The 14,603-nt window shown below is 43.4% G+C and overlaps 1 protein-coding gene across 3 annotated transcripts in view; it reads left to right on the forward strand.

Moving 5' to 3' along the window:
• Nucleotides 1–14,603, forward strand: part of LOC106599578 (thymocyte selection-associated high mobility group box protein TOX) — an 81,246-nt gene that overhangs the window by 28,558 nt on the left and 38,085 nt on the right. For all 3 annotated transcript variants that reach the window (XM_014190867.1, XM_014190869.1, XM_014190870.1), the window contains exon 2: nucleotides 7,277–7,342. In XM_014190867.1, coding sequence (XP_014046342.1) covers nucleotides 7,277–7,342 — 66 coding nt within the window. The remainder of the gene's footprint in view (nucleotides 1–7,276; nucleotides 7,343–14,603) is intronic.

The raw sequence follows: 14,603 nt of genomic DNA on the forward strand, positions 1-14,603 counted from the left end.
TATGAGAGCCAGATTGGGAATGTAGCCAGGACACCAGGGTTAACACCTCTACTCTAACAATAAGTGCCATGGGATCTTTAGTGACCACAGAGAGTCAGGACACCCGTTTAGCGTGCCATCCGAAAGACGGCCCAATCAGTGTCCCCAATCACTGCCCTGGGGCATTGGGGTATTTTATTTAGACCAGAGGAAAGAGTGCCTCCTACTGGCCCTCCAACACCACTTCCAGCAGCATCTGGTCTCCCATCCAGGGACCAAACCTGCTTAGATTCAGAAGCAAGCCAGCAGTGGGATGATACATTTGAGATATGAGGATATGTGTGCATACAGCAAAATAAAGTGTTATCAAGCATTGTAGTAGTGTTTTAGGTCTTGAGTTGCAGTCCACACAAAGTAACCTGTAGTAGTATTTGGGCCTCATTTTTATTTTGGGTATGTCGGTAGTGAAACAGCAATGTTACCCACTGCATATAGAGACATACTTTATTAAGATAAGCCTTTGGTTGCAACATAAAAAGCTCCCAGAATATAGGAGCCTCTTATGTTCCTCTTCTCCGGCCTCAGAGAAAAACCGATGAAGAGTGAAATAGGTTCCGCCGTCTGATTCACATCTGAACGCGTAAGATGGAAAGAAAATGACAAAAATCATCACAATTTCCACTTCTTTTTTTTGGACTCTGTCAGACTGATATTCTAGACAGGTATGTCCTCTGCGTCGGTCTGTTTGCAGACACTGAAGAGACTGCACTGAAAACTAGCGTTAGCATAGCATAGCTTCCATGGAACGACACTGTGTGTACGTCACAACATTTAATCATCCTCTACACCTCTATGACCAAAAAGACTAGAACAATGAAGGAGATTACGGCATGCCCATCTGCGTCATAGCAGCCTATCGAGTACAACCAAGCAATAAAGGAAAGAGCACAGGTGCAGAGGCAGAAAATAGAACTCACTCTATTTCATTACAGTATGTATCAGCGAGCAGGAGATCTGTCAGTTCGGCACATATCATCCCGCGCCAGGAAAAGCAAATGGATAAAGCCAATTTGACAAAGGGGTCAATATACACCATCCAATAAAAAATGGAATCTACAAGACCTGTCAGGGGCTATAAACATCACGGTAATGACCCAACTGTTCAACAGAAATACATTCAGATCAAATGGGCTCTCTCTCATTGGTCTAGTCTAGTCTGCTTGGGTTATTCTCTAGTTTTGCCTTATACAATGTTTACTGTATATTTGATGAGGAAAATGCCACACCCACAGCGCAACAGTGTTTAGTATATTGAAAAAAGGCAGCGGGAGAAACTGTTGTCACAACGACCACTTTGACTGACTATTACTGTTGGGAGGAACTCCTGAACCAAACAATGGGATGCTGTCCCGGGCACTGACACTCTTTATAGTTGACAGCAAAGAGCATCTATTGGTTTATTTGAGTGAATGGGCGGGGTCAGATGACTCCAGTCATTATAGGGGTCAGAGTTTCTATATGCACCACTTATTACATGAAATGGCTGTTAGCCTATATTTATCAAAATCAGAACACATTTGGGGTTTATCTAACAGTAGCATAAGTCACTGAGGCTAACAAAAGTAGCACTCCCCCATGTGTTTGTTTGGTCTCACAGCATGTCAATGTATTGGTTTATTAGCTTGGTGTTTATGTTGGCTATGCTCTACAGTTTACAGTTTACTCCCATCATTATGTAACTTTATGGAAGAAGAGAGAGAAATGGTTTGATGAAGAATGATCAAATACAAATCTTAGAATCAACTATTAAAGACTACCAGAACCCACTGGATTCTCCAATTACATTGAATGAACTAGAGGACAACATACAAACCCTCCAATCCCAAAAAGGCCTGTGGTGTTGATGGTATCCTAAGTGAAATTATAAAATATACCGACCACAAATTACAATTGGCTATAATTCAACTCTTTAACATCATCCTCAGCTCTGGCATCTTCCCCAATATTTAGAACCAAGGACTGATCACCCCAATCCACAAAAGTAGAGACAAATTTGACCCCAATAACTACCGTGGAATATGTGTCAACAGCAACCTTGGGAAAATCCTCTGCATTATCATTAACAGCAGACTCTTACATTTCCTCAGTGAAAACAATATACTTATTAGCAAATGTCAAGTTGGCTTTTTACCAAACTACCGTACGACAGGTGTTGGGGGAAAAACATAAGACATTATATAATCCATGTACACAAACAACAGGTGTGCGGTTACAATTGGCAAACAACACACACATTTCTTTCCACAGGGCCGTGGGGTGAGACAGGGATGCAATTTGAGCCCCACCCTCTTCAACATATATATAAACAAATTCGTAAGGCACTAGAACAGTCTGCAGCACCCGGTCTCACCCTACTAGAATCTGAAGTCAAATGTCTACTGTTTGCTGATGATCTGGTGCTTCTGTCCCCAACTGAGGAGGTCCTACAGCAGCACCTAGATCTTCTGCACAGATTCTGTCAGACCTGGGCCCTGACAGTAAATCTCAGTAAGACAAAATTAATGGTGTTCCAAACAGGTCCAGTTGCCAGGACCACATACAAATTCCATCTAGACACCGTTGCCCTAGAGCACACAAAAAACTATACATACCTCGGCCTAAATATCAGCTCCACAGGTGACTTCCACAAAGCTGTGAACAATTTGAGAGACAAGCCAAGAAGGGCCTTCTACCCCATCAAAGGGAACATACAATTTGGCATACCAATTAGGATCTGGCTGAAATACTTGAATCAGTTATAGAACCCATTGCCCTTTATGGTTGTGAGGTCTGGGGTCCGCTCACCAACCAAGAATTCACAAAATGAGACAAACACCAAATTGAGACTCTGCATGCAGAATTCTGCAAAAATATCCTCTGTGTACAACGTAAAACACCAAATAATGCATGCAGAACAGAATTAGGCCGATGCCCGCTAATTATCAAATTCCAAAAAAGAGCTGTTAAATTCTACAACCACCTAAAAAGAAGAGATTCCCAAACCTTCCATAACAAAGCCATCACCAACAGAGAGACGAACCTGGAGAAGAGTCCCCTAAGCAAGCTGGTCCTGGGGCTCTGCTCACAAACACAAACAGACCCCACAGAGGCCCAGAACAGCAACACAATTAGACCCAACCAAATCATGAGAAAACAAATAGATAATTACTTGACACATTGGAAAGAATAAAAAAAAAACAGAGAGTACAACAGTGGCAGAATATCTTACCACTGTGACTGACCCAGTATTAAGCTTTGACTATGTACGGACCTGGCTCTCAAGAGAAGACAGGCTATGTGCACACTGCCCACAAAATGAGGTGGAAACTGAGCTGCACTTCCTAACCTCCTGCCAAATGTATGACCATATTAGAGACACATATTTCCCTCAGATTACACAGATCCACAAAGAATTTGAAAACAAATCCAATTTTGATAAACTCCCATATCTACTGGGTGAAATACCACAGTGTGCCATCACAGCAGCAAGATGTGTGACCTGTTCCCACAAGAAAAGGGCAAACAACATTGTAAATACAACCCATATTTATGTTTATTTATTTTCTCTTTCGTACTTTAACTATTTGCACATCGTTATAACACTGTATATAGCCATAATATAACATTTGAAATGTCTCTATTTCTTTTGAACTTTTGTGAGTGTAATGTTTACTGTTCATTTTATATTGTTTATTTCACTTTTGTTTATGATCTATTTCACTTACTTTGGCAATGTAAACATATGTTTCCCATGCCAATAAAGCCCTTTGAACTGAATTGAGAGAGAGAGAGAAAAACCCTGTTGAGACCACATGTTATACTGTGCAAGAGAGTCAGGTCTCATAGAACTTGTATAGATAGTTTTTCCTGCTGTTGTGAGTCTGTTCCATGTAATCATTAATAATGCAGAGGTGTTGGTTCATTTGGAGGAATGAGTGTCTGTGTTACTAACCCTACAGCCTCCCCTGTCCTTGGACTGCCAGGCAGATGCTCCATTCCAAACTCTGTAGAGAGAGGGGGGGGGGGGGATTGTCTTACAAGAGGTCAGCCATGACACCCTGTTTTGGCTTTTTGTTGATTTAGTCATCCGATCGCTCATTTGCATTGGTGTGACAGCTGGCGAATGGTGAGCAGTCGTTTGTCCGGTGTCTACCTGTGTGGATGGGCTTAGCTTTTTCTAAAGGTGGCGTCTTTTACGGACAGTGTGGTCCCTTGTAGGACAGGACAGGTGCATGGGATGGTTCGAACAGGATGATACTGCTGAGGTTGAGACAGAGCTCTTTGTCCAATCACCTCGTACTAAAACTGTCCTAGCACCAATCACAACTCTGTATCTTGTATCCAATGCAGATATGAACAAATCCCCTATAAGGAGATGATATTTGTTAAATTACCCTATGGAAATGTCAGTCTGTTGGAAGCCATTTGTGGTCAGGCTCAGTTTAGTTCTACTCTCACACCGAGTGAGTGAGGTTTTAGCAAGACTGGTGTGCCATACAGCTGGTTTTGGACGACTCCTTTACCATTTACTCATCTAAAACACACTTTAAAGAAAGGGACAGAATTTTTTGAACACTCCACAAGTTGGGCTGGGGATTCAAAACAGTTCCCTATTACAGACCCATTTCACTAATACATACTGGCATCAAAAGAAAAGTAGCTTATTTGTTTTGAGACTAATAATGTGTTAGAAGTGGAGCAAGTCACCCTGAACTAAGAGATCACAGATGTTAAGAGGGTAGAGGGGGAAAAAGGCAATGCAGTACGTACATTTAAACTGGAACACTGCCAAAACCCATGGGGCTCGGTGTTTATTCAAGAACAACTGGCTGAATGAAATCATAATGGACATATGCACTGAATCACAAGAAACGTTGACGTTGAATCAATTGCATTTTAGCTATACTAGTAAATCTCCATTTCCATTGCTTACAAAGTGTGTGTGTGTGTGTGTGTGTGTGTGTGTGTGTGTGTGTGTGTGTGTGTGTGTGTGTGTGTGTGTGTGTGTGTGTGTGTGTGTGTGTGTGTGTGTGTGTGTGTGTGTGTGTGGTGTGAATCACTATAGGCCTAACTCAAAGCAGTATAGTGTAAGTGGGGATGCAGCATGGACAGACAGACAGACAGACAGAGGGGCTTTTCTGTTTTATAACAGATTGCACATGAAAGGATTGCATTCAAGCCTTTCCTTTGTGGCTTGTAATTACTAGTGTGCTAATTGCTTCAAATTGCTGACATCTCGAGTCGATAAGGATGAGAACAAGGCCTTCAAAGGGAAGTTGTCCGAAAAGGGAAAGACAATAACCCTGAACAAAGACAACAACAAAAGGAAAACATCAGTTTGCATGACTAATATAATACTCTCTCTCTCTCTTCCTCTACCCCTCTCTTTTGTAATGTTCTTCTTTCTTTTTCTCTCTCTCAATTCAATTCAAAGGAGCTTTATTGGCATGGGAAATGTATGTTTACATTGCCTAAATAAGTGAAATAAACAATAAACAAAACTGAGAAGAAACTAATTTAACAACATCAACAAAAACTATTAGAAATTAACAGTAAACATTGCACTCACCCCTTTATATCTCTATCTCTGTCTCCCTCTCTCTCCCCTCTCTGTCTTCCCCCTCTATCTCTATCTCTCTCTCTGTCTTCCCCCTCTATCTCTGTCTCCTTCTCTGTCTTCCCCCTCTATCTCTGTCTCTCTCTCCACTCTGTCTTCCCCCTCTATCTCTGTCTCCCTCTCTGTCTTCCCCCTCTATCTCTGTCTCCCTCTCTCTCCCCTCTCTGTCTTCCCCCTCTGTCTCCCTCTCCCCCTCTCTGTCTTCCCCCTCTATCTCTGTCTCCCTCTCTGTCTTCCCCCTCTATCTCTGTCTCCCTCTCTCGCTCCCCTCTCTGTTTCCCCCCTCTATCTCTGTCTCCCTCTCCCCCTCTCTGTCTTCCCCCTCTATCTCTGTCTCCCTCTCCCCCTCTCTGTCTTCCCCCTCTATCTCTGTCTCCCTCTCTGTCTTCCCCCTCTATCTCTGTCTCCCTCTCTCGCTCCCCTCTCTGTTTCCCCCCTCTATCTCTGTCTCCCTCTCCCCCTCTGTTTCCCCCCTCTATCTCTGTCTCCCTCTCTCTCTCCCCTATTTGTCTTCCCCCTCTATCTCTGTCTCCCTCTCCCCCTCTCTGTTTCCCCCCTCTATCTCTGTCTCCCTCTCCCCCTCTCTGTTTCCCCCCTCTATCTCTGTCTCCCTCTCCCCCTCTCTGTCTTCCCCCTCTATCTCTGTCTCCCTCTCCCCCTCTCTGTTTCCCCCCTCTATCTCTGTCTCCGTCTCTCTCTCCCCTCTCTGTCTTCCCCCTCTATCTCTGTCTCCCTCTCTCTCCCCTCTCTGTCTTCCCCCTCTATCTCTGTCTCCCTCTCTCTCTCCACTCTCTGTCTTCCCCCTCTATCTCTGTCTCCCTCTCTCTCTCCACTCTCTGTCTTCCCCCTCTATCTCTGTCTCCCTCTCCCCCTCTCTGTTTCCCCCCTCTATCTCTGTCTCCCTCTCTCTCTCCCCTCTCTGTCTTCCCCCTCTATCTCTGTCTCCCTCTCTCTCTCCCCTCTCTGTCTTCCCCCTCTATCTCTGTCTCCCTCTCCCCCTCTCTGTCTTCCCCCTCTATCTCTGTCTCCCTCTCTCTCTCCCCTATTTGTCTTCCCCCTCTATCTCTGTCTCCCTCTCTCTCTCCACTCTCTGTCTTCCCCCTCTATCTCTGTCTCCCTCTCCCCCTCTCTGTCTTCCCCCTCTATCTCTGTCTCCCTCTCTCTCTCCCCTCTCTGTCTTCCCCCTCTATCTCTGTCTCCCTCTCCCCCTCTCTGTCTTCCCCCTCTATCTCTGTCTCCCTCTCTCTCTCCCCTATTTGTCTTCCCCCTCTATCTCTGTCTCCCTCTCTCTCTCCACTCTCTGTCTTCCCCCTCTATCTCTGTCTCCCTCTCCCCCTCTCTGTCTTCCCCCTCTATCTCTGTCTCCCTCTCCCCCTCTCTGTCTTCCCCCTCTATCTCTGTCTCCCTCTCCCCCTCTCTGTCTTCCCCCTCTATCTCTGTCTCCCTCTCTCTCTCCACTCTCTGTCTTCCCCCTCTATCTCTGTCTCCCTCTCTCTCTCCACTCTCTGTCTTCCCCCTCTATCTCTGTCTCCCTCTCCCCCTCTCTGTCTTCCCCCTCTATCTCTGTCTCCGTCTCATTTTCCTAAGTAAAGTGAATAGTACTCTAACTGTGTTCTTGTTGTGTTCTCTGTGTGTTTGCAGTACGACAGTGAGGCCATGTTCCTGGGCATGCCAGAGGCTGGCCTGGACTTTGTGCCAACCAACCAGGTGGGTTAATTACTCTTCCCTGTGCTTTTGTTTTAAATCCTAATTAGACACATTTAAGCTGACGCATCGCTAAATTAGCGCCCACTATCAGTCGCCACCATAATCAGGGACTATTATAACATGTAAACAGTGCATTTAAACCTCGTTGCATCCTAATCAAATAAAGCCACTAACTGCACAGTTGTTTTGTTGTTAGAGAGATTTTATTTTATTTCCAGTTCAACTTACAGTTCTACCTAGCTTCAGCCAAGCTGTGCCTGTTTGAGCTTGCCTGGCTTAATGAGCCAATAGAATAGTCCCAAAACGGTAAACGATCAAATAGTACCTGAACCCAGGTCTGATAGAGTATACAGCTGCTTAAAGATGGAATCCGCATTAGGGGAACCAGCGCCACTGTTCTCCCCAGTCCCTTTGTTATTGTTATATACGAAACAGAGTTGAGGAGCGTCCAAACGGAGATGAGAAGCGGGGTAAAAACATTTTGCGGAACATATTCTGCTGTTTTATCACGTGTGCAATGATGTCCGAGGGGGGAAAAAAACAGTGTTCATTGTTTGCGGTGTCTTGAGGTTGTTTTAATATCCCAAACGGACATGGCAAATTCACCATTCGGGATTCCAGCTTCAAAAGGCCTATAAATGAACATTTATCACTGAAAATAGGGGCATTTAGCTTTCATGTGTACATGTGTTGCAGGCTGTTTCTCCATGTATTATAGTGTGAGTGCTAACTATAATACATCACCAAAAGTGTGTGGACGCCCCTTCAAATTAGTGGATTCGGCTGTTTCAGCCATAGCTGTTGCTGACAGGTGTATAAAATTTAGCACACAGTCATGCAATCTCCATAGACAAACACTGGCAGTAGAATGGTCTTACTGAAGAGCTCAGTGACTTTCAATGTGGCACCGTCATACAACGCCACCTTTCCAACAAGTCAGTTCATCAAATGTCTGCCCTGTTAGCCTCTATGGGCTACTCAACAGCCAGTGGAATCCCGTGGCGCGATTTTCAAATACCTTAGAAATGCTATTACTTCAATTTCTCAAACATATGACTATTTTACACCATTTTAAAGACAAGACTCTCGTTAATCTAACCACACTGTCCGATTTCAAAAAGGCTTTACAACGAAAGCAAAACATTAGATTATGTCAGCAGAGTACCCAGCCAGAAATAATCAGACACCCATTTTTCAAGCTAGCATATAATGTCACAAAAACCAAAACCACAGCTAAATGCAGCACTAACCTTTGATGATCTTCATCAGATGACACACCTAGGACATTATGTTACACAATACATGCATGTTTTGTTCAATCAAGTTCATATTTATATCAAAAACCAGCTTTTTACATTAGCATGTGACTAGCATGTGACTAGCATTCCCACCGAACACTTCCGGTGAATTTACTAAATTACTCACGATAAACGTTCACAAAAAACATAACAATTATTTTAAGAATTATAGATACAGAAGTCCTTTATGCAATCGCTATGTCCGATTTTAAAATAGCTTTTCGGTGAAAGCACATTTTGCAATATTCTGAGTAGATAGCCCGGCATCACAGGCTAGCTATTTTGACACCCACCAAGTGTGTCACTCACCAAACTAAGATTTACTATAAGAAAAATTGGATTACCTTTGCTGTTCTTCGTCAGAATGCACTCCCAGGACTTCTACATCAATAATAAATGTTGGTTTGGTTCAAAATAATCCATAGTTATATCCAAATAGCGGCGTTTTGTTCGTGCGTTCAAGACACTATCCGAAGGGTAAAGAAGGGTGACGCGCCCGACGCGTTTCGTGACAAAAGAATTCTAAATATTCCATTACCGTACTTCGAAGCATGTCAAACGCTGTTTAAAATCAATTTTTATGCGATTTTTCTCGTAAAAAAGCGATAATATTCCGACCGGGAAACCCTGTTTTAGTTCAAAGACGAAAAAATAAAAACACGGTGTCGCCTCGTGCACGCGCCTCAGTCTCTTTGTCCTCAGATCGACCACTATCCAAATGCGCTATTGTTTTTCAGCCATGGCCTGCATAGTCACCATTCAACGTTCTGGCGCCTTCTGAGAGCCTATGGGAGCGTTAGAAAATGTCACGTTATGCCAGAGATCCCTTGTTTTGGTTAGAGATGATCAAGAAGGCCAAGAAATAGTCAGAGAGAGCGCTTCCTGTTTGGAATCTTCTCAGGTTTTGGCCTGCCAAATGAGTTCTGTTATACTCACAGACACAATTCAAACAGTTTTAGAAACTTTAGGGTGTTTTCTATCCAAATCAAACAATTATATGCATATTCTAGTGACTGGGCAGGAGTAGTAACCAGATTAAATCGGGTACGTTTTTTATCCGGCCGTGCAAATACTGCCCCCTATCCCCAACAGGTTAGAGCTGCCCCGGTCAACTGTAAGTGCTGTTATTGTAAAGTGGAAATGTATAGGAGCAACATCGGCTCAGCCGCGAAGTGGTAGGCAGTGGTGTAAAGTACTTAAGTAAAAATATTTTAAAGAACTACTTAAGTAGTTTTTTGGTGTATCTGTACTTTACTATTTATATTTTTGACTACTTTTACTTTTTACTTTTATTCCTTAAGAAAATATTGTACTTTTTACTCCGTACATTTTCCTTGACACCCAAAAGTACTCGTTACATTTTTAATGCTTAGCAGGACAGGAAAACAGTCCAATTCACACACTTATCAACCGAACATCCCTGGTCATCCCCACTGCCTCTGATCTGGAGGACTCACTAAACAGAGAACATCCCTGGTCATCCCTACTGCCTCTGATCTGGAGGACTCACTAAACAGAGAACATCCCTGGTCATCCCTACTGCCTCTGAATCGGAGGACTCACTAAACAGAGAACATCCCTGGTCATCCCCACTGCCTCTGATCTGGAGGACTCACTAAACAGAGAACATCCCTGGTCATCCCCACTGCCTCTGATCTGGTGGACTTACTAAACAGAGAACATCCCTGGTCATCCCTACTGCCTCTGATCTGGAGGACTCACTAAACAGAGAACATCCCTGGTCATCCCCACTGCCTCTGATCTGGAGGACTCACTAAACAGAGAACATCCCTGGTCATCCCTACTGCCTCTGATCTGGAGGACTCACTAAACAGAGAACATCCCTGGTCATCCCTACTGCCTCTGATCTGGAGGACTCATGAAACAGAGAAGATCCCTGGTCATCCCTACTGTGTCTGATCTGGAGGACTCACTAAACAGAGAACATCCCTGGTCATCCCCACTACCTCTGATCTGGAGGACTCACTAAACAGAGAACATCCCTGGTCATCCCCACTGCCTCTGATCTGGAGGACTTACTAAACAGAGAACATCCCTGGTCATCCCCACTGCCTCTGATTTGGAGGACATACTAAACAGAGAACATCCTTGGTCATCCCCACTGCCTCTGATCTGGAGGATTCACTAAACAGAGAACATCCCTGGTCATCCCTACTACCTTTGATATGGAGGACTCACTAAACAGAGGACATCCCTGGTCATCCCCACTGCCTCTGATCTGGAGGACTTACTAAGAGAACATCCCTGGTCATCCCCACTGCCTCTGATCTGGAGGACTCACTAAACAGAGAACATCCCTGCTCATCCCTACTGCCTCTGATCTGGAGGACTCACTAAACAGAGAACATCCCTGGTCATCCCCACTGCCTCAGATCTGGAGGACTCACTAAACAGAGAACATCCCTGGTCATCCCCACTGCCTCTGATCTGGAGGACTCACTAAACAGAGAACATCCCTGGTCATCCCCACTGCCTCTGATCTGGAGGACTCACTAAACAGAGAACATCCCTGGTCATCCCCACTGCCTCTGATCTGGAGGACTTACTAAACAGAGAACATCCCTGGTCATCCCCACTGCCTCTGATCTGGAGGACTTACTAAACAGAGAACATCCCTGGTCATCCCCACTGCCTCTGATCTGGAGGACTCACTAAACAGAGAACATCCCTGGTCATCCCCACTGCCTCTGATACTTTTACTCAAGGATGACAGTTGGGTACTTTTTCCACCACTGGTGGTAGGCCACACAAGCTCACAGAACGGGACCGTTGAGTGCTGAAGCGTGTAGTGTGTAAAACTCATCTGTCCTCGGTTGCAACACTCACTACTGAGTTCCAAACTGCCTCTGGAAGCAACGTCAGAACAAGAACTGTTCGTTTGGAGCTTCATGAAATGGTTTTCAATGGCCAAGCAGCCGCACACAAGCCTAAGATCAACATGCGCAATGCCAAGCGTCGGCTGGAGTGGTATAAAGCTCACAGCCATTGGACTCTGGAGCAGTGGAAACATGTTCTCTGGAGTGATGAATCACGCTTCACCATCTGGCAGTCTGACGGACGAATCTGGATTTTGTTGATACCAGGAACACGCTACCTGCCCCAATTCATAGTGCCAACTGTATAGTTTGGAGGAGGAGGAATAATGGTCTGGGGCTGTTTTTCATGGTTCAGGCCCCTTAGTTCCAGTGAATGGAAATCTTAACTCTACAGTATACAATTACATTCTAGACGAACTTTGTGGCAGTCCCTTTCTTGTTTCAGCATGACAATGCCCCCGTGCACGAGGTCCATACAGAAATGGTTTATCGAGATCGGTGTGGAAGAACTTGACTGGCCTGCACAGAGCCCTGACCTCAACCCCATCGAACACCTTTGGGATGAATTGGAATACTAACTGCGAGCCAGGCCTAATCGCCCAACATCAGTGCCCAACCTCACTAATGCTCTTGTGGCTGAGCAAGAATGTTTCAACATCTAGTGGAAAGCCTTCCCAGAAGAGTGGAGGCTGTTATAGCAGCAAAGGGGGGACCAACTCCATATTAATGGCCATGATTTTGGAATGAGATGTTCGACGAGCAGGTGTCCACATACTTTTGGTCATGTAGTGTACCTGCCCTAGGAGGATGGTAGATTGTTTCAGGATACTGGTGGTGTGTCTCTGTTATTGTTGGGGTTGGCCTCAGGTGAATCACATTTTGAGCAGGGAGCATGTAATAGTGGGCCGTGTGATAAGTGTAAATACCACTTAGATATGGCCCAGTGCACAAGTTAATGGTTAGCAAATGGATTGGAAGTGTGTGTGTGTGTGTGTGTCAAATAAAATAAAATGGTATTTGTCACATGCTTTGTAGACAACAGGTGTAGACTAACTGTGTTTGTGTGTGTGTGTGTGTTTGTGCATGTGTGCATGAGCGTGTGTGTGTGTGTGTGTGAGGGGGGTTAGTGCTAAGCCCTTAAAGCTAGAATCCTTAGTTGCTACATCAATTTTGGGGTTTACAAATGAATTATATAATATAGTATACCCACAGATTATTGAAGAATATGACTTAAAGGGGCAATCAGCAGTTGCTACATTCATTTTTGGACTTCTAAATGAATGATATGTACCCATTGATTCTTGAAGAATATAACTTATAAACGCCTCTTGAGATTAGTTCAACTGTCGTACTCCATCAGAACCCAAAATATAAGCTTCTTTACTCCAGTGTTTATAAACGATGTAAATGTAAACAAACACTGTATTGCCTCATAATATGGTTAAAACTATCATTTTGATATCATGGATGGCCAGTCCTTACATCCATTGCTCTGTCTATGAATTTGAGAGTGGTGACATTTCTCCAGGCCCACCCATCAGCTTTTTATTTTATTATATTTTTTGTAATTTTGAATGAAAACATTTTTTTGCGGGTTAATTAGCTTTAATATTGCAGATAGATTGTGGCTTCCATCAATGTCATTGTCTGCATCATTTCCAATCCCCTATATATATAAACAATTTTAAACGATGTTCTACATTGTAGAATAATAGTGAAGATATCAAAACTATGAAATAAAACATTTGTAATCATGTAATAACCAAAAAACTGTTAAAACAAATCAAAATATATTTAATATTTGAGGTTCTTCAAAGTTGCCACCCTTTGCCTTGATGACAGCTTTGCACACTCTTGGTATTCTCTCAACCAGCTTCATGAGGTAGTCACCTGGAATGCATTTCAAATAACAGGTGTACCTTGTTAAAAGTTGGGACACGGTAGGGTTGGTATACAGAAGATAGCCCTATTTGGTAAAAGACCAAGTCCATATTTTGGCAAGAACTGCTCAAATGAGCAAAGAGAAATGACAGTCCATCATTACTTTAAGACATGAAGGTCAGTCAATCTGGAAAATTTCAAGAACTTTGAAAGTTTTGTCATAACTCTCCTGTGAATATCTGAAGGATCAGGATACAGTGGTTCCGCTCTACAGCGCCCTCTCTCTCCCGCAGAGGTGGAGGGGGCCGCTTTATGGCGGTCGTAAAATACTCTGCTTCTGGGCTCTGTAATATCGAGATTGGAATGTGACTGTGGAACACAGAGAGACACTTGTACATCAAAAGGTTGAATAATTGAACAGTATTCCTGTATTACAAGCAGTTGGACTGGTCTGTGGACACTTAAGGAACAGTCATGTCCAGTTTGTTTCATTTGGTGACCTCATGAAGGACAGGAGAAACACATTACTGTTTCTTTGTTTGTATACACTTCTCAATTATAGGGTTTGCATCTGAATGTTGTATAAAATAAATTATTAAGCATAAGAATACTTTTGGAAAGATAACAGTGTGATCTTAGTCTTCTAAATGAGAGTTGTTTTTCATAGTAACTTATGATCGGTCAGTGGCCACGCCCCCGTGAGCACAGACACTATACCCAAACGTCAGGGAACGCCCCTTTCCACAGAGTTAATAAAAGGACTCATGACAAAATGTACAATGAGTAAAAAACACAGGGGCGGGAGTTCCCACGTCGAGATGGCTAGGAAATCCACAAACTAAATATCAATTATTCATGCTGCAGCTGTTAAAGTACTTTACTCAAGGCAAAGGGTGGCTACTTTGAAGAATCTCAACTCTAAAATATATTTTGATTTGTTTAACACTTTTTTGGTTACTACATGATTCCATATGTGTTATTTCATAGTTTTGATATCTTCACTATTATTCTACAATGTAGAAAAGAGTAAAAATAAAGAAAAACCCTTGAATGAGTAGGTGTGTCCAAACGTTTGACTGATACTGTCTATAAAATCTATTTTCCTTTATTATTTTCCCATAACCCTACCATCCCTCCCCTAATTGGAGTAAACTAATGGACAACAACACTTAGGCTTCTACTTCCAGCTTATGCATACTATATACATTTTATGGACACAGTATATTTTACAATAGTTGTCTTTTG

Source organism: Salmo salar, chromosome 03 (genome assembly GCF_965601325.2).
Source record: "Salmo salar chromosome 03, fSalSal1, whole genome shotgun sequence".
In the NCBI taxonomy this organism is placed as follows: domain Eukaryota; kingdom Metazoa; phylum Chordata; class Actinopteri; order Salmoniformes; family Salmonidae; genus Salmo; species Salmo salar.